Here is an 18,778-nt window from a genome sequence, read left to right as displayed (position 1 = left end):
GAACTGTCTTCATAGCAAAAATATCCTTCCTCTGTTAAGAAGACCAAAACTACATGTTAATACTGAGGGTACAGTCTCACCAAGGCTCTGTACAAGTGTATCATGATATCTATGCTGCTAAACACAAATTCTCTAGTGATGAAGGCTGGTACACAGTTTGCCATCTTAATTGCCCGCTACGCCTACATGCTTGTGTTCAGTGACTGGTGCACAAGGATACTGAATTCTTATTGCACCTCTCCCTTTCCCAATCGATTTCCCTTCAGATAATCTGCCCTCCTATTATTATCATTCACATTTATCCACATTACACTGCATCTGCTGTGTATCTGCCCACTCCCTCAAATTGTCCAAACCAACCTGGAACTTCTCTGCATTCTCCTCAAGGCTCACCCTACTTTGGGTTGTCCACAAACATGGACTTTTACATTTAATTCCCTTGTCCATATCATTAATTTATATTGTGAATAGCTGGGGCCAGCACTGACCCCGATGGTACCCCACTGGTCATCCTGCCACTTGGAAAGAGACACATTTATTCCTACTCTGTTTCCTTTTGACCAACCATGTGGTTTAATTTTGCTTGATAGTCTCTACATGAAAGCTTTCCAGAAGTGCAAATAAACCAGAAGGATATAATTTTAGTTTTGTCACTGGGAAGAGGTAGAGGCAAGTACAATTACAACATTTAAAAAATATTTGGACAGGTATGTGGATAGGAAAGGTTTAGAGAGATATGGGCCACACACAGGCAAATGGGATTAGCTTGGGTAGGTATCTTGATCAACATGGACCAGTTGGGCCAAAGGGTCTGTTTCAGTGCTGTACAGCTTGATGAATCTGTGGGGGGGAAAAAAACCTACCTCCACTGGTTCTCTTTATCTATTTTGCTCATTGCATTATCAAAAAATTCCTGTAGATTTGTCAAGCGTGATTTTCCTTTTACAAATCCATGTTGACTTTGTTGGATTCTGTCACTGATCTTCAAGTGCCCTGCTATTATTTCTTTTATGATGGACTCTAGCATTTTCCTACCACTGATGTCAGGTTAAGATACGTTACGATAAATGAATTATTCAAAGCTGTGGAGTTTTGCAGAACCTGAAGCATGATTCCACAGGAATTCCAATAAAAGTTGAAACAAAAATGTAATTCTGTTTTTGGTTTGAGATTTAAGCATACCCAAATTATTTTTAAAAGGACAATTTATTTTAGTGTCAGTTACAAGAAAAGCACAAAATGGTGCCATTTTTAGTGGGGGGAGAAAAGGAATTTTATATGGTTCAAAAGAATTTTAGTGGACTTGGTTTTTGAGCAGTTAGTGTTTGGTCACCTGCTTACTTTCATTAATTGCACTCCTTTGGGACCTTGCTGGATTCAGCTTGATAAAATATATTTTTAAAACTGTTTTAATACTGTTATATAGAGCAATGTACTAGGAGTAAGATGTGTACATTTACCTGATTATTTCAGCTGTCTAGTGGTAATCATTACCTGGTGTATTGACCCCCTCTGGATTTAAATGACACAGAAAACAGAATTTTTCAAGACAGAAAGGATACTAAAGCCATGAAGACCAAATATTGTACATTTTGCAGGATGCCAGTAGATATTGTTGTGACAAATTTACACTTAGAGACACACCACTGATATATATGAAAGGAATACTTAGCTTTATTGCAAAGACGGAGTTCAAACACTCACAATTTCCATTGTATACCACCTGTCAAGACATGAGGTGATCACTCTTGGACTTGTAGCCTGCAGCTTTTTCTGGATGCCATACTTAGGGTTCCTCCTCTCTGAGTGTTGGTCCAAGTACTCATGAGGAATTCTGTTTCCAGGACCCATCTCCTTCCTATTCCTTCTGTCCTCTTTCAAATGGATGGTACCACATCAATAGTCTAGTCCAGATCCAGCCCATTTCGGCCATCTTCATCTCATTGCAGGTGGACTATTTGTTGACTAAGTATTATCCAAAATTTTCCAATTCAGTTATACAACATCCTAGATCTTGGTACTGAGCCAAGGTATAGAGAAGCAAGTAATTGATTGCTCCTGACAGTACTTACAAGGACTTCATTTTCCACGTGGGTCTCGTGACCAGGGCTAATTACTTAGGGATTTTTCTGACTTTATCTAGGCCTCTTATTACCATGGTAACAGCTAGCTGTTTTTTTCCTACCATTGAGGCCCTAGATGGAGATATCTTAGAATGGGCCCATTGTGTCTTATTTCACGAAAACCAGATAACCAGTCTTTTTACTTCCAATTTATTAGGCCTCTGAGATCTTGGGTCCTAATAAAGCAAGCCAACTTCCTAATTTATCACTGCCACTCGGTTAAACTGGAAGAATGTTACATTGGGATATTGTTCCTTATCTCATGCAACTAATTCTTCCTGTGATCAGACAATCCTGGAGATTCACTTCCTCAATTAAATCATTATCAATCTCCTTGTTTATATTTTCGTAACATTCTCAAAGAACGTCACAGACCATTAACCATCCTCGTACAAAGCAACCTCCAAACATCTGTTAAGGTTGTACACACAGTCCGTTCTTCTATGGTCGTTTTAACCTTTTGATTACCATAACACATAAAAGGTGAAAAACAGGAATATACTGTTGTAGAGAACGCACTGAGGAGATTCAGTAGCATTTTTAAAATTAGAATTTGAATAGAATGAATAAAGAAAGGCCACTTCTTCTGACAGGGATTTCAGTGTCAGTAGTTGTTAATATAAAACTGACAATGAGGGCAAGCAGAAGAATTATGATACATTTTGTTTGGAGCATGTAGTTGGAGTTTAATGTGTTTTGCACAAAAAGGTAGTTGATGTGCAGATCATTACAACTTAATTGGAAAAGTAGATGAATACTTGTATCAGAGTTCTGGGGAATAATGGTTTGAATAACTGCTTCTGTATTCTAAATGTCTTCCTATTTTTTCCATCCATTTCAAATCTTTCATATTTTATCTGTTAATCTCAGTGATTCTGCAAATTTAATTGATCGAGGATCAGTGGATTAGGTAACCCCAATGAATTCTGCATCTTACGTACTTGCATTTTAATTGATTTCAGATCAATAGTATTTCTCAGACGATAATTTATTTTGGAGAGTAGCCTTAAATGTTTTCTGTGAGATGCTGAGTTTGAAATGCATAAATCTGAGTGAAGGCACCTTTATTATTACAATTCTTTTGTCTAATCTACACTAATTATTCATAATGCTTCAGACTCTCCACACCAACCTACAGAGGGAGTGGCTAAGACAGAATGCATTCCTTTTAAAGAAAAAAGTTTACATTTTTCTCAGTCTGGAAATCCTAATTTTAATTCTAAAAAAATGAAGTTTAGGGATTTGCAGTGGAAACTATTGTCTTTGGTCCCTGCTACAGGGTGTACTCATCCCATCAATTCCTCTCCTTATCTGAGTGTTCAGTATAACTTCAAGATTATAACTGGCCTAAAGTTAAGTTTCTTTTTCTCTGCCACAAAGACCACCTGGGTAAACCTTGGTAAAGTTGCAGAGAATGTTTATGGGAGGCTTTGACGCTGTTTGAATTCATCTTCTGCTAAAACATTGTTTTATGTTTATGGGACCTCTAGTCTCAATTATTCCATTGCCTGCTGAGCTGGCCTCTTATCCTCCTGCCTAAATCCTTTCCCAGATTAAAATTGTATATGTGATTTGGTACCATGCTTCTGATCACATTAGGGATATACACAATTAAGTTTGAAACATAATTCCATTATTATGAATTGCATAATTTATCTGCCATTTCCTTCTCTTTCTGCAGTCCAGTAATTATATACACCAGTCCTTTGATCTGTGAGTGTAATTTTGTATGAGTTCTAGGTAGCATCCCAAATATGTGATTACTTGTTAAGTGTATTGCTTTTCAAAATTAACAGGGCAAAGTTGATGCTGAATTTGCAATGTTTATGGTACTCCAGTGATTATGAAACTGGACTAATGCCCAAAGATCATGAGTTCAGATACCTGCACAGCAAGTTGAGAAATTTGGTATTGGTATTGGTTTGTTATTGTCACTTGTACTGAGGTACAGTGAAAAGCTTGTCTTACAAACCAATCGTACAGGTCAATTCATTACACAGTGCAGTTACATTGAGTTAGTACAGAGTGCATTGATGTAGTACAGGTAAAAAAACAATAACAGTATAGAGTAAAGTGTCACAGCTACAGAGAAAGTGCAGTGCAATAAGGTGCACGGTCACAACAAGGTAGATCGTGAGGTCGTAGTTCATCTCATTGTATAAGGGAACTGTTCAATAGCCTTATCACAGTGGGGTAGAAGCTGTCCTTAAGTCTGGTGCTACGTGCCCTCAGACTCCTGTATCTTCTACCCGATGGAAGAGGAGAGAAGAGAGAATGTCCCGGGTGGGTGGGGTCTTTGATTATGCTGGCTGCTTCACCAAGACAACGAGAGGTAAAGACAAAGACTAAGACTATGGCTGTTGTCGATAAAGTAACTACATAATCTGTTAGATTGTTGTTAAATAACCAATTGATTCAGTGATGTCTTGAGAACCAGCCACCTCAGCTTCATATTTAACATAGTACTCTGAAATGGCCATGTAAATCACTGTAGAAATACCATGAGTATTGGGACTGCCGTGCTTTAAAAAGACCCACCACCAATTATTTGCTCATATCTCATACATTAATAATTTTGGAAAGGCGATCCTGTGACATGCCAATCAACATGATTAGTCCATTATTCAAAATAGTGAATAAGGCATTATAAACTGCAGATAAGTCTCACAACAACAATGTGGAAGAATTCCTGCTGGGATTTGTCTAACTGGCCATTGTAACTCTACAGAATTGCTGTCAGCCCGAGTTTCTGCTGTGATCAGGGGAACCGCTAGAAATTTCAAGTCTTCATTCATGAAAACAGGCACCAAGATAACAAGAATTTTCTGATATATTCTACACATTATAGAAGATGCTAAATAGAATGGTTTCATTGAAGAACACATCATTCCACAAATCTCAGGGCTCAGATTTCTTATGATTTGGTTACAAGTATAACCCTGAAAACCAAAGTTCTAAAGCAGGCAGTCTGTGGAGAGCTTATCACCATTCTGTTTTAAATGGTTGAGATCTAGTTGAACTTTTGCACATAGTTGGGTTTCCTAAGCTTTAGTTATTCTGCATTTCAGCTCTTAGGACTTTGGTAAGTGGAATATGTGTGCAGAGTCTTTGATATTTTGGCTAGTGGAACCTTAAACATTGTGATGGGTTTCATCATATATGGTATTGGTATTGGTTTATTATTGTCACTTGTACCGAGGTACAGTGAAAAACTTGTCTTGCATACCGATCATACAGGTCAATTCATTGCTCAGTGCAGTTACATTGAGTTAGTACAGAGTGCATTGAGGTAGTACAGGTAAAAACAGTAACAGTACAGAGTAAAGTGTCACAGCTACAGAGAAAGTGCGGTGCAATAAGGTGCAAGATCATAACAAGGGAGATCATGAGGTCATAGTCCATATCATTGTATAAGAGAACTGTTCAATAGTCTTATCACAGTGGGGTAGAAGCTGTTCTTAAGTCTGGTGGTACGTGCCCTCAGACTCCTGTATCTTCTGCCTGATGGGAGAGGAGAGAGAATGACCCGGGTGGGTGGGGTCTTTGATTATGCTGGCTGCTTCACCAAGACAGCGAGAGGTAAAGACAGAGTCCAGGGAGGGGAGGCTGGTGTCTGTGATGTGCTGTGCTGTGTCCACAACTCTCTGCAGTTTCTTGCGGTTCTGGGCAGAGCAGTTGCCATACCAAGCCGTGATGCATCCAGATAGGATGCTTCCTATGGTGCATCGATAAAAGTTGGTGAGTGTCAAAGGGGACAAACCAAATTTCTTTAGCCTCCTGAGGAAGTAGAGGTGCTGGTGAGCTATCTTGGCTGTGGCATCTGCATGATTTGACCAGGACAGGCTGTTGGTGATGTTCACTCCCAGGAACTTGAAGCTCAACCCTCTTGACCTCAGCACTGTTGATGTAGACAGGTGCATGTACACTGCCCCCTTTCCTGAAGTCAATGACCAGCTCTTCTGTTTTGTTGACATTGAGGGAAAGGTTGTTGTCATGACACCATTCCACTGAGCTCTCTATCTCCTTCCTGTACTCCGACTCATCACCGTTTGAGATACGGCCTAGAATGGTGGTATCATCTGCAAACTTGTAGATGGAGTTAGAGCAGAATCTGGCCACACAGTCATGAGTGTATAGGGAGTAGAGTAGAGGGCTGAGGACACAGCCTTGTGGGGCACCAGTATTGAGCATAATCGTGCCGGAGGTATTACTGCCTATCCTCACTGATTGCGGTCTGTTGGTTAGAAAGTCAAGGATCCAGTTACGGAGGGAGGTGTTGAGTCCTAGGTCTTGGAGTTTGGTGATAATATTAGGTACCCCCAAGAAATTGCATCACTGCTGATTGGAAGAGATAGGCGATCATCCACTCTCTCTTCTGACTTGGGTCAGTTAATGCAATACAAATTGAATATTAAGTCTGGACCCTGTCCTGTTCTGAGTAAGGATCAAGTTAACCAGCTGAACCAGCTTGAATTTATTTTAACATCGCTAATTTCAGGCTGTTATGTATCAGTCCTAATAGTTTAAAAATTTGTGACATTTCTGAAAGAAAGAGTGGTGGTGATGTCACATCAGTGTTATCCTGTCACTGAGTGCATCACCACTTGACATTAAGCAAGTTGTCTATCACTGGAAAATGGGACTAGAATACAACCATTAGTGCACCTTGTGAATTTCTGTGAAAATCATGCCAATACGATTGTAAACCCTTATTTGAATTAGAAGATCGTGTGGGTTTCAAAACCCCATTAACACATCCAACAGGACAACAATGATTTCCATGAATATGGTTCGTTTAAAGCAGGAAAACCTTATTATGATTAATAAGGTTTAAAATTCTAACTATTGTCATTGTTTTTGTTTTAGTGAATTACATTTAGCCACCACTTGGCCTCATCTCACGGAAGGCATTATTGTTGATAATGATGTGTACTCGTAAGTACTGATTAGCTTTAATTTTACATTTTAAAAACTGATTTATCATGTTTACAAACATGTTTGGTAAAATCTCAGAATTGTAGATATTTCATCCTTTGACACTTCTACGAAACAAGCTATTTCTTTGTAAGGAAGGATTCAAAATACAGCAGATTTTTTAAATCTAAAAGCAAAGTGCTGCAGATGCTGGAAACCTGAAATAAAAACATAATCTACTGCATTTTGTTTCCTTTGTGTACTCTAACTCTAGTTGAATGAGAGTTAGAGTACACAAATTTCTTTATTCAAGAAATCTCTGATCAATTTATTACATTCGTTTTTGGAATGGATTTAATTAAATCTTGCTGACATTTGAGAAAAGCATTGAACTAAATTTAACATGAATGATTGAGAAATGATGTGCAGCAAGTAAATTAATTGTACTACAAAAGTAGTTGCTAATTTGTGAGGTTTATCTTACTAGGTTAATTTATTTTCAGCAAAAATAAGTTGGGAAAGAAGGGAATGCTCCTGAATGCAAGATGATTTTAATTGTAGCTTTTTGTTCAGCTGTGAGACAGCAGATTGAGAAAATCGTACATCTTGCCATTAAATTAGCTTTCAAATGTCATTCTGGATCAAATAAACCAGCATTTGGCAACTTGCTAGAAGCTCTGGCCCTTTGATTCAAAATAATCAATCGGAAGGCAGGGTATTTAACTGATTGGAACAGCATTGTTTTGTGGGCCTGCCCCTACAATCATATTATGATTTCTTGAAGACTGTTATTGCAAAATTCACAAATAAACCACCTCTGCAAAGAAAAAAACTAGCCTAAAAAATAAAGCTTGACCCTTTTTAAAATAATTAAACATTTTTTTAATAAAACAAGCCCAATTCCATTCATTATGTTGTGAGAAATGAATGGTACCTTTCTATGAGGCAGGGAAACGGCATCTGCCAATAGTGTTATTACTGTTGTGCTGATGAACTGTAAATATGTTCTACAACTATTGACTTTTTCTTTTGTCAGGGACCTTGATGCTCTGCAAGCACCCCTCTGGTCTGTCAGGGTGCGGAAGGCTGATAACCCCCAGTGTTTGTTGGGTATAAAATTATTCTACTCTACAATGAAAAGCTGGAAGTGAAACTAAATGCAAAATTTTACATCTAATATTATTCTACTGGAAGCCTTAAATGGTTTGACTTTTTTTTAATAGGAGATTTTCTTACTGAATTCTTCAAACTCTGTCTCCGGAAAGAATCGACAGATGAGATTCTTGGAAGATCAACATTTGAAGATGAAAGTAAAGGTTTAAACAAAAGATTTTAACATTCTGATAGCTGTGTGTGTGTGTTTTTTTTAATGTATAGAAAGTATTGTTTCTATGTACTAATTATGTTGTTTATAATGATGCTTCTTTTACCAGATCATGCAGATATTAGTCAAGCATTGCAGAAGCTCACAGAACCAACATCTGTTCACATGCCTCGATTATCCACTATGTCAAATATGGTCCACAGTGCTCGCAAAAGGATGCATAAACACAGGCGTATAGAAGAGTCACCAATCAGTAATGAAGTTCTAAACTCCATTTTGTTAGTAAGTGGTGATTTAGTTTTAAAATATGCCTACTTCTGATAACTTAAAGTGGCTTTTTAATTAATAATGGGTAGCTCATCAGTTACCCCAAAATTGGTGTCATCTTGGCAGAACCATGCTATTTGTTCCCATTTGATTCCAGCACAGTCTTCTGCAGGGTATTTGGCTCCCTGCATTTAGGAATGGCCCAATGCAGCAATGGGCAGCCAGCTGTAGTCACAGCAATATTTTGATAGCCTGTGAGGCCCAGACCAAGATCAATGGCTGGCAAGATCTTTGCCATTCAAAGTCAATAACACTTAGGACTTGTTAAAAATTAAGCATTGTTTTAAACAAAATGTCATGGATTTTACACTTCAAACACCAGAAAACACATCCATGCACTAAAAATCCATTTAAAAAAACTAGCAAGTATTAAAAAAAAACTGGCTTCCCTTTCTCCTGACAGCTTATTCAGCTGATTCCTCCATTCTTTTGTCTGAGTCTAGGTTTAACCAGCCTGAGAGCTGGGAATCATATAGAAGATTGTACTGCTTTATTGACTCCATCAGAACAGTATAGGCAACAACAGCTGGCAGTGGCAGGCCAGAAGATACCAGTGCCAGCTCAGATTAAGGCGAGCACCAGAAACTGGGAATTCTACAGGGATACCTGTGTAAGTCCTGGAGCTAGCATTGGATTGGAAGAACTACACAGTAACTTTTAAATGATTGAATGCAGATGACCATAAATCAGGAATTTAGAACTAAAATGAAATCGAATTATCATGTTATAAATTATAGAAAATTGAATTAAGAAGAAAGAATTGTAGCATTATACAGTTGTAACTTTGTTTAGCAGTAGCTATATTCGTACTGCCAGATCTTGCTGGCCTGTCTCTGTGTTCATATTTACCTGATCCAGATGGAGAACTAATCTTGCTAGCTGAAGAATCCCTCTATGCTCCCACCCCAAGCCTGGTTTACAAAAAAGCATAAAGCTGCATGGAATTAAAAGCATTTAACTGAAGTAACCAGCCTTTACCTGTCCCTCCTTTATTCCTCATTTTAATTAATGAATCCAAAAGACAAATCCACATTGTCATGCTGTGGAGTCTTAACAAAACTCATCAGACATATTAGGCCTTCTGAATCTGTCAGTGGGTCTGCAACATGTAGTTTGACGGCGGGATTCCAGGCCTCTGTTTAAACAGCTAAATACTAGCAGTTTCTATTGGGACATGTTTTTCAAAGAAAAAGTTAGGAAACTTGAATCTTTTCAGACGTTGCAAGAACATTTAATCTTGATAATTACTGTCAGTTTCTTTAATATACTGATAAATAGAAAATGTTAACTGTAATGGAAATCACACAGACAATATAAATCAAAAGTTAAATAATTAATGCAAGCACCCACAACTGCAATATGAAGAATAATTAAGTGAAATTCAAAAAAACTGCTTTTCTCTCCTTCCCAGTTCTGATGTAGAGACCTGGACCTGAAACATTAACAGTTTCTCTTAACAGGTGCTACTTGATCTGCTGAGTGTTTCCAGCATTTTCTGCTTTTAGTAATAATTAAATGTGCACTAGTTTGACATTTTGTGTTTTAGTTTCTGTTTCCAGATGCTGTTGAAAAGGCTGGAGATTCATCTAATGCTAAACGTAGCAGTTCAGGAGGAAGTAGTATTGCTACAGCTGAAGAAGAGGGGGTAAGTTTGAAAACATATTGCCCATTTTGACCCTAGAAAGCATTTAACTATTTCACATATTAGATGCTAATGCATTTGCTGATCTCTGCAACTCCTCAAGATAAATCCTGTTGCAAACAAGAGATAATGGGAGAGAAATTAGTTTTTGGTCATCAACATTAAAGACACTTTAATATTAGCCACCAGTTGTATTCCATTCTGCATATTTGGATGTTTTGCAGACCCAGTTTCCATTTAAATGTTTTAAGTATTATAATAATTTAAAAATTGTTTAACTTGTATAATTGTTTAACTTTTAAAAACTGTATATCTGGTATGCAAAGAAGTTGTATGGATTATTAAGTAACACCATAAAACCACTTAAAACAATGGTCTGGAAATTTATCATTTAACATAACATTTTTATTTTCAGCAGAGCTTAATTTAGTTGGGAGCAGGTGTGCACAATCTTCTGTGTCTGACACACTTGTAAATGAATACTGCTGGCTGCATCTGAATAAGATCAGTCATTGTCCATATTTATGACTTTCTATGGGAATATGGGATTTGAAAATCATGTGGGTGTTAACCACACAAGAAGGCTTTATATGGAGGTTAAAGAGCCCAAGTCTAGCAGTAAAGATTTCATTTCATTCCTCCAGTGTAGTCCAGGATCACCATTCTTTCTTGGTACATTATTGTTTCCTAGGGTCTTAACTGCCACTATCCTTTACGCAGTAAAAGTTGGCACTTTAGTCCTGTGTGCTTGTGCTGCATAAGCCAGCCGACTCTGCGGCAACAATCTACTGTAAACTAACTATGTTGTTATTTCTTCTCGCCATTTAACATTTTTATTAAAATATTTATTTGTCAAATTTTCTCTCAAGTATCGTGGTCAGTCTAGCTACAGTTCCAATTTGTTACAACTCATAATAACCTTGTTATAAGTTTCTATCATTTAGGCCAACTCAAGTAAGCTAGTTACTTATTTCTCAAGTCTTAATGATCTGTATGTTCTCAGTTTATATTATCATATTCTCAAGTTTGTTCAATTTCGTATTAAAGTAAAATATAGATGTGATATATAAAATTAGTAAACCTCTATATTTCATTATCATGTATATTTTCTTTTCCAGAACCTTTACAGTCAATTTAAATCTGCTCCCTCGGACAGTCTGACATACAAGTTGGCTTTATGTCTCTGTATGGTTAACTTTTATCATGGTGGAATGAGGGGTGTGGCCCATTTATGGCAAGAATTTGTGTTGGAAATGCGGTACAGATTGGAAAATAATTATCTTGTGCCAGGGTAAAGCATTGATTTTAAGCCTTTTGCCACACATTTTTAAGCCTCAGATTGAATTTGTTCATATTCAAGGTTGCACTTCACATGGAATGCAAACTCTGCTGAGTCATTTGCACCATACAACTGACTGAACAGATTGATCTTGAGTTTCACACTTGGCATAACCTAATGACTGGAGAAATAATGATTCAGATGGTTCTGCTGAATAGGGTCTGAAATTTAGGACCTGCCAGCTTGTTGCCTATGTAGATTAGAGTATTAAAAATAGATTTAAGTGATAAATTTAGTCTATGCATGTTTTGAAAATATGTGCCAATAAATAATCCAATCACAAAGTTACAGCAAAGTAGTTAGTGCTTATTAATTCTCTTTTCCAGGTTATCCACTGGAGCTCCAGATTTAAAATGTTGCTTGTTACATCAAAAATTGCAGGTAAGATTTGAAAATTTCACCATTTAAGTTTCATAGCAATATCATTCTCAATTTTTTTCAACAGTTTAATTATCCAATGCAAATAAAAATTTATCAAGTTCTGTTTGTCTTTAGATACATTGCATCCTAGCAATGAAAACACGTGAGAGATTAAATATAGGAAATCTCAACCTAGATTCCATTATTTCTTTTAACAGAGAAATATTATCTGTAATAACATCCATTTGAATTATATTTTTTAATCCACTTTTATAAAACAGAGTATCTTTTGAATTTTGAATGATAAGAGAAGGTGCTGTCGTATGCTCTCATATTTCCTTATCTCTTCCCCTCCTCCACCCACCGGGAATCAGAACACCAGATATTGGTACACTGTTCATTGGAATCAATCTTGCAATAAGATAAACTGTTTGGAGAATGAAAACAAGAGGAAAAAGAACTACCAGAGAAATTATATGATGGATTCTGTATTCTGCATTGATTTTTTTTGTGGCTGTGTGATCATGGACCTGTAGATGAAGGTTGCTGTGATAGGCTGCATTTGAGCCCTTGCGCACAAGTGGAGGGGTAGAAATAAAATGGATAATGATATCAATATTTAATATCCTTTGTAAACTTTTGTTTTTAACTTTAAGATGTTGAATTGTTGCATTGAGAGGAAAAAAGCAAGAGATGTTGGAAAGAAACAGACATCAGAAAATGTAATGGTTGGTTCAACAGAGAGAAAGTTGTCGAATAATGCTGGCAAAGGGACAACAGAGAGTATGGATAACAAAGAGTTTGATAAGGAAAACAAAGGAGAATCTTCCCAGCAGAAATCATGGGACTCGTGGAGTGACAGTGAGGATGAGTTTTTTGAGTGTCTGAGTGACACAGAAGACTTGAAGGAAAGTAGACAGGAGAGTGAAACAAAAGAAGGAACGACAAAAGGTGAAAAAAAAGATGAAGGAGGAAAGAAAGACATCCAAAAGTGCAGACCAGATGGACGCTTGCATCAGCATGGCAAACTGACTCTTCTTCTCACGGGAGATCCACTTTATATTCCACTTACACAAGTAAAAACTATTATTTTCTTCTTAAAATGAATATACAGACAATGATGTTGTATGTCAAGGCCCTTTATGTTGTAGATATATGACACCTTTGATCACTCAATGAATAAATTTACCATCCACTGCTGTGCTAGGCAGAAGGTCATTCATTTGATTCTAGTCTTTGCTGATCTTGTTGATGTCAGAAAATGGTTGGGACCCTGCATCAATAACAAAAATATTGAGTGGGATTTCCACCCTTAATTCCCTTTGTATCTGTGTGCAACAGGGTGCATGGGTATGTTGTGACATCAATGAAAAATTGGTTATGCACAGCTGAAAAGTCATAACAAGAAATCAATAACCCTGTGGAATGTTTATTTCCAGAAAATTCCACTGGGATAAGTTCCACCAGGCAGTATAGAGGCACAGCTGGTGGAGGCACTGCCTCACACCAGAGACCGGGGTTCAATCCTGACCTTCGCTACTGTTTATGTCGAGTTTGTATGTTCTCCCTATGACCATGTGGGTTTCCTCCAGGTGCTTTGGTTTCCTACCACATCCCAAAAACATGCAGGTTGGCAGATTAGTTGGTCACTGTAAAATTGTCCTAGTGTGTAGGTAAATGGTAGAATCTGGGGAGATTGGATAATGTGGGAAGAATGAAAAAATGGGATGCATGAAGAATTCGTGTAAATGGGTGATGGTCAGCATGGACTCAGTGGGTCATAGGGCCTGTTTTTTTTTGCTGTATTCTTTCATGACTCTAATACTTCATAGAACACACCTGCGGAGTTTTGCCTTGCGTTAACGTAGCCCTAGGTCATGATGAAAGCAGTAATAGATGACTCAACCCTGCCTGAAAAATAATTTAAATGAGATTTTAAGTTGCAAACATTCTTGGGGTAAAGGTGAGAACTGGAATGTGAGGCCACAACAAAGCTATGTTGTTTGTCGTGTATATTAATAATTTAGATAACAGTGTAGGTGGCATTGGTGGTATAGTGGATAGTGAAAAAAATTGTTTAATGTACTTACCTCAACCACTTCCTCTGACAGCTGGTTCCATATATCTACCACCCGCTGTGTAAGAAAAAAAATTGCCCCTCAGGTTCTTATTAAACCTTTCACCTCTAATCTTAAAACTATAGTTTTTGATTCCCCAACCTTGGGAGGAGGTGGGGGGGGGGGGTGGTGGGAGAAAAGACCACTCACCCTGTCTATGCCCCTCATGATTTTATATACCTCTATGAGATCACCCCTCAGTCTCTGACAGTGCAAGGATTAAGGGCCCAGCCTGTTGAACCTCTCCCTATAAACTCAGTCCCTTGAGTCCTGGAAATGTCCTTGTAAATCTTTTTTGCACTCCTTCCAATTTAATCACATCCTTCCTATTAACAGCGTAACCAAAACTGAACGCAATACTCCAGGTGTGGTCTTACCAACCTTCTTCGTCACTTCATCAAAAAACATCAGCTGGGACTGTTTTCCCTGGAGTGAATGTGGCTGAGGGAGTGATCTTATGGAGGTTTATAAAATCATCAGGGGCATGGATAGGGTAGATAGTCACCGTATTTTTTCCAGGGTAGGAGAGTCTAAAACTAGAGGACACAGGTTTAATGTGAGAGAGGAGAGTTTAAAGGGGACCTGAGGGGCAGGTTTTTTACACAGTGGGCAGTGGGTACATGGAATGAGTTGCCAGAGAACGTGGTAGAGGCAGGTACAATTATAACATGTTAAAGATATTTGGACAGGGACATGGTTAGGAAAGGTTTAGAGGGACATGGGCCAAACACAGACAGATGAGACTAGCTTAGGTAGGCACCTTAGTCAGCATGGAGAGTTGGGCCGAAGGGCCTATTTCTGTGTCATGTATTCTTGTATTCTCTGCTGTATGACTGTGATTCTAAGGGAATTACGAATCGAGAGAACTTGGGAAAATTATGGTTTAACATTGGCAGTGACTTCATTGGTTTCCTGTTGTGGAATGTAAAGATAATTCCCAGCTTCTTTACTGTAGCCCAAGATTAAGATCCAGTTTGCTGTGTTTACCATGTATGAAATTTACATGATGGTCTGATTATTTTTTTCCTACTCTAACCATAAAGTCTTCACTGCCAGCGTGTTACATTCTTTTTCATCATTCAGATGTGATCCTTAATCACAAAGGCTACTTTCCCCTACAACCTTGACGTGCCCCAATCCATCATTCCCACCAATTTGACAACCTTACTTTCCCCCAATCCACCAACATCTGCATTTCCCTATCTTTCCTTTATATCTTAACATCCTGGCATATTCCAATTCTTAACTGTCTTGAAACCTTACCTCTCAGTAGTGGCTACTTAGCTACTTGAATTTGCACCTTTGTATTCTATACATTTGGATGAAGAGTGGTCATTTGGACACATAACCAGAGTTCTTTATTGTTTTGCTCACTCATTTCTGCTCTCTCTCAAGATTTAATTACTTTATATCCTTTAACTTTCACTTGAGCTGTAATGTCTAAAATACCATTTCTGATTATAAATCTATAGTCTCCCCTTTCATTGCTTTAAAGCTACTAATATTACTTACTCCCTCAGTGCCCACCACACCCCTCCTGTTTAAAAGTTTAAGGGGTTCTTAATTTATCTGAGTTTTGGTTTATTAGGCTTCTTAAAGGTGAATGAATTTTGCCAAACATCAATTGTCGAGCTCATTTAACTATGTGGTAGATCACTTTTTAACACATTGCTGAATATTTTCAGTCAGTGGAAAATTTGGGTGAAATATGAATGTGTGCTTGACGGTATTCCTCTCCACACTCCCCCCCCCCCCCCCCCCCCCCCCACCTCCTGTCTCCTTCCCTGCACTATCAGAGGGATCAAATCTAATCTAGGCATTTTATTTTACTGAAATCTTCCTCTCTGTCAGGAACCAGCACCAATGACAGAAGATTTATTAGAAGAGCAATCAGAGGTATTAGCTAAATTGGGAACTTCAGCTGAAGGAGCACATCTACGTGCTAGGATGCAGAGTGCTTGTTTGCTGTCAGACATGGAATCCTTCAAGGTAAAATGCCTTCTGAGAATTTTGTCAACATTCTTTTCCTTGGTAAATACCAATAGAAGTTGCCCTCCACCTCTTGGCACCTATTAGACTCCTGATGTTTATAGAATGGGGCAATAAATATGTAATAATATTTTGGAGGGAAGGGTTGTTGATAAAAGCAAAAATATATTGATTTTTAGTGCACAAGTTTGTATAAAGTAATTTTAAGTAAAGGAAAATCAAATTATGAATATTATTTCTTAAAGGAAATTATGTAACTTGAGTGGAAAAATAATTCTGTGACCCAATTGATTTGTTTATTAGGCTGCAAATCCTGGCTGTTGTTTGGAAGATTTTGTGAGGTGGTACTCTCCACGTGATTATGTTGAAGAAGAATTCACTGATGAAGTAGGTGACAAGGTTCTCAGAGGAGAGTTAAGTGCCAGAATGAAAATCCCTGGTAACATGTGGGTGGAAGTATGGGAAACTGCAAAGCCAATTCCTGCTCGAAGACAAAGACGGCTTTTTGATGACACAAGGGAGGCTGAAAAGGTATGACAATGACTGGCCAATTGTTATGTTAATGATGATGTAATGAAGGCAAGCAAAAATAGTTTAGAAAAGATGGAAGGAAATATGAAGAAAGACTGCAGAGCACTTAAAGGGAAAGAGTAAAGAATTCGAGAGAAAAAGCCTAGAGAGAATTGGAGAGTAGAATTGAAATTGCTCACAAAAGTAAGACAGGCATAAGTATAACATTGGAAATGGAAATGAACAATAGCAGGGTCTGTAATAATAATGTAGAATAACATTACTCATTGTAGTGCTTAGAAAGAAGTAGTGCTGAAATAAAATCAGCAAAATTCAGTGTGGAAAAGGCACTGTAGTCTTTTGTCCTTTATTGCACAATTTGGAGGGAACATGGAGAAGAAACAAGGAAATAGTGATATTTGCAATAGTGCTTCAAAGATCCTTTTGATAAGGAGGTTATGCCATGGAATTGTAAGGCCATCATTATACAAGTAAAACAAAGATAAATCAAGTAGCTTGGACTCAATATTGGTAATAGGAAAGCTTTGAGAAAGCAGTGTTATCCAATAACATAATCGTGTAACCTTTGTAGTTAATTAGAAAATCCAGAATGGGGAGATTTTATTTCTGCTGTGCATACAAGAATCAGTAATAGACACCTTTATTAGGGATATGATCTCAATAATCTGGTGTGTGCATTTAACTTGTATGTTTACTAAAGTGTTTTTAATTGTTGGCTATTGTATTAGCTTCGTTGAATAGTGATAGTAGTTAAGCAAATATACGTGTGAAATACATTTAACTTTATGGAAGATGTTTTCCTTTAAAAATAGTAGATGTGGCGCAAATGCTATTGCTATGGTCAATCTTGTTACTGGTCAGCAATTTTAATTGGACGCAGTGCTGTTGATAGTGAAATAAGGGATAAAAATCTTTCAAATTAAGAATCAAATGCATTAATTAAGAGCAACCTGCATGGATTTGATGAAAGGGAATTCGTGCCTGACTAATTGAATCCTTTGTGGATGTGATGGTGTTTTGATAATGAGATACAATTAATGGTTTAGCTTTGTAGTTTCTAAAGTCATTGAAAGCACTCTATGGGAGGGATGCTAAAGTAACTAAGAAATTAGATTGCATAGCACTTTTTTTCTTAAGCACTGATTACTCAAGATTTAATTTTATCTGGAGTATGCTGTGTTAGTTAACATTTCCACGTGAAATTGTATCAATTCCAAAATACAACCGAGTACTTCTGGCTGTAATCTACATCAGTATGCCTGATGTTTTTCTGGTACGAAGCATTGACCTAAAGATTACATTGTTTGCATAACATCTGTTTATGCACATTATACGAATTAGAGCTGTAAGTACCATGCCATGACCAGCATGAAACAGTTTCTATAGAACGAGGAGCACACAGCATTAGTTTGTTGCTTATGTTATTTATAGGGACACTCTGCTGACATCAGGAGACATAACTGCGCAGATTCAGAGCTCCATCCAGGCTGCTCAGACACCTTCCAAATCCACAGTGTGTACTTAATCTAACAGAGTGTTTTCTCCAGCATTTAGATGCTGAGATGATTATTCCATGGGTGCCACACAGTGAAGGGAGGGAGGCAAAAGACAAGAAATTATAGGCCAGTTAGCCTGACTTCAGTAGGATGTTAGAGTCCATTATTAAGGATGAGGTTTCGTGGTACGGGAAGTCCCCGGATTACGAACGAGTTCTGTTTTTGAGTCTGTTTGTAAGTCGAATTTCTATGTAAGTCGAAACAGTTACGTACAGTTCACATCTAGCATCAATTAGTCAAATGTTTGTCTTAGTATTTATTTTACCTAAAACATCATAAATATAATAATGCAGTAATATTAATAATAATAATAGGGCCGACGAACCACTTAAAACGCGCGGTGTTTTGAGTGTCGCGCAAAGTAGTCTGCCCGCTCGTTAGTACGAACCATTGTGTGTAACTCTATTTTTTAAAATAATAGGCTTTATGGAGGTCAGTTCATAAGTACGGGCATTCGTAAGTTGGGCGTTCGTAACCCGGGGACTTCCTGTACTTGGAAGCACATAAAATAGGTCGAAGTCAGCATGGTTTCCTTAAGGGGAAATCTTTCCTGACA

General features: G+C 37.7%; 1 protein-coding gene across 3 annotated transcripts in view; it reads left to right on the top strand.

Moving 5' to 3' along the window:
- The window catches only part of rab3gap1 (RAB3 GTPase activating protein subunit 1), a 57,006-nt gene that overhangs the window by 28,710 nt on the left and 9,518 nt on the right, over positions 1 to 18,778 (top strand). For 2 of the 3 annotated variants that reach the window (XM_052028523.1, XM_052028506.1), the window contains exons 10-19: positions 6,990 to 7,058; positions 8,074 to 8,147; positions 8,261 to 8,353; positions 8,471 to 8,643; positions 10,235 to 10,333; positions 11,449 to 11,621; positions 11,996 to 12,050; positions 12,686 to 13,105; positions 15,998 to 16,135; positions 16,439 to 16,666. In XM_052028523.1, coding sequence (XP_051884483.1) covers positions 6,990 to 7,058; positions 8,074 to 8,147; positions 8,261 to 8,353; positions 8,471 to 8,643; positions 10,235 to 10,333; positions 11,449 to 11,621; positions 11,996 to 12,050; positions 12,686 to 13,105; positions 15,998 to 16,135; positions 16,439 to 16,666 — 1,522 coding nt within the window. The remainder of the gene's footprint in view (positions 1 to 6,989; positions 7,059 to 8,073; positions 8,148 to 8,260; positions 8,354 to 8,470; positions 8,644 to 10,234; positions 10,334 to 11,448; positions 11,622 to 11,995; positions 12,051 to 12,685; positions 13,106 to 15,997; positions 16,136 to 16,438; positions 16,667 to 18,778) is intronic. The other variant, XM_052028515.1, reaches the window with a different exon arrangement.

The sequence above is a fragment of the Pristis pectinata genome, chromosome 1 (assembly GCF_009764475.1).
Source record: "Pristis pectinata isolate sPriPec2 chromosome 1, sPriPec2.1.pri, whole genome shotgun sequence".
Taxonomy (NCBI): domain Eukaryota; kingdom Metazoa; phylum Chordata; class Chondrichthyes; order Rhinopristiformes; family Pristidae; genus Pristis; species Pristis pectinata.
This window is presented reverse-complemented; position numbering and strand designations above follow the sequence as displayed.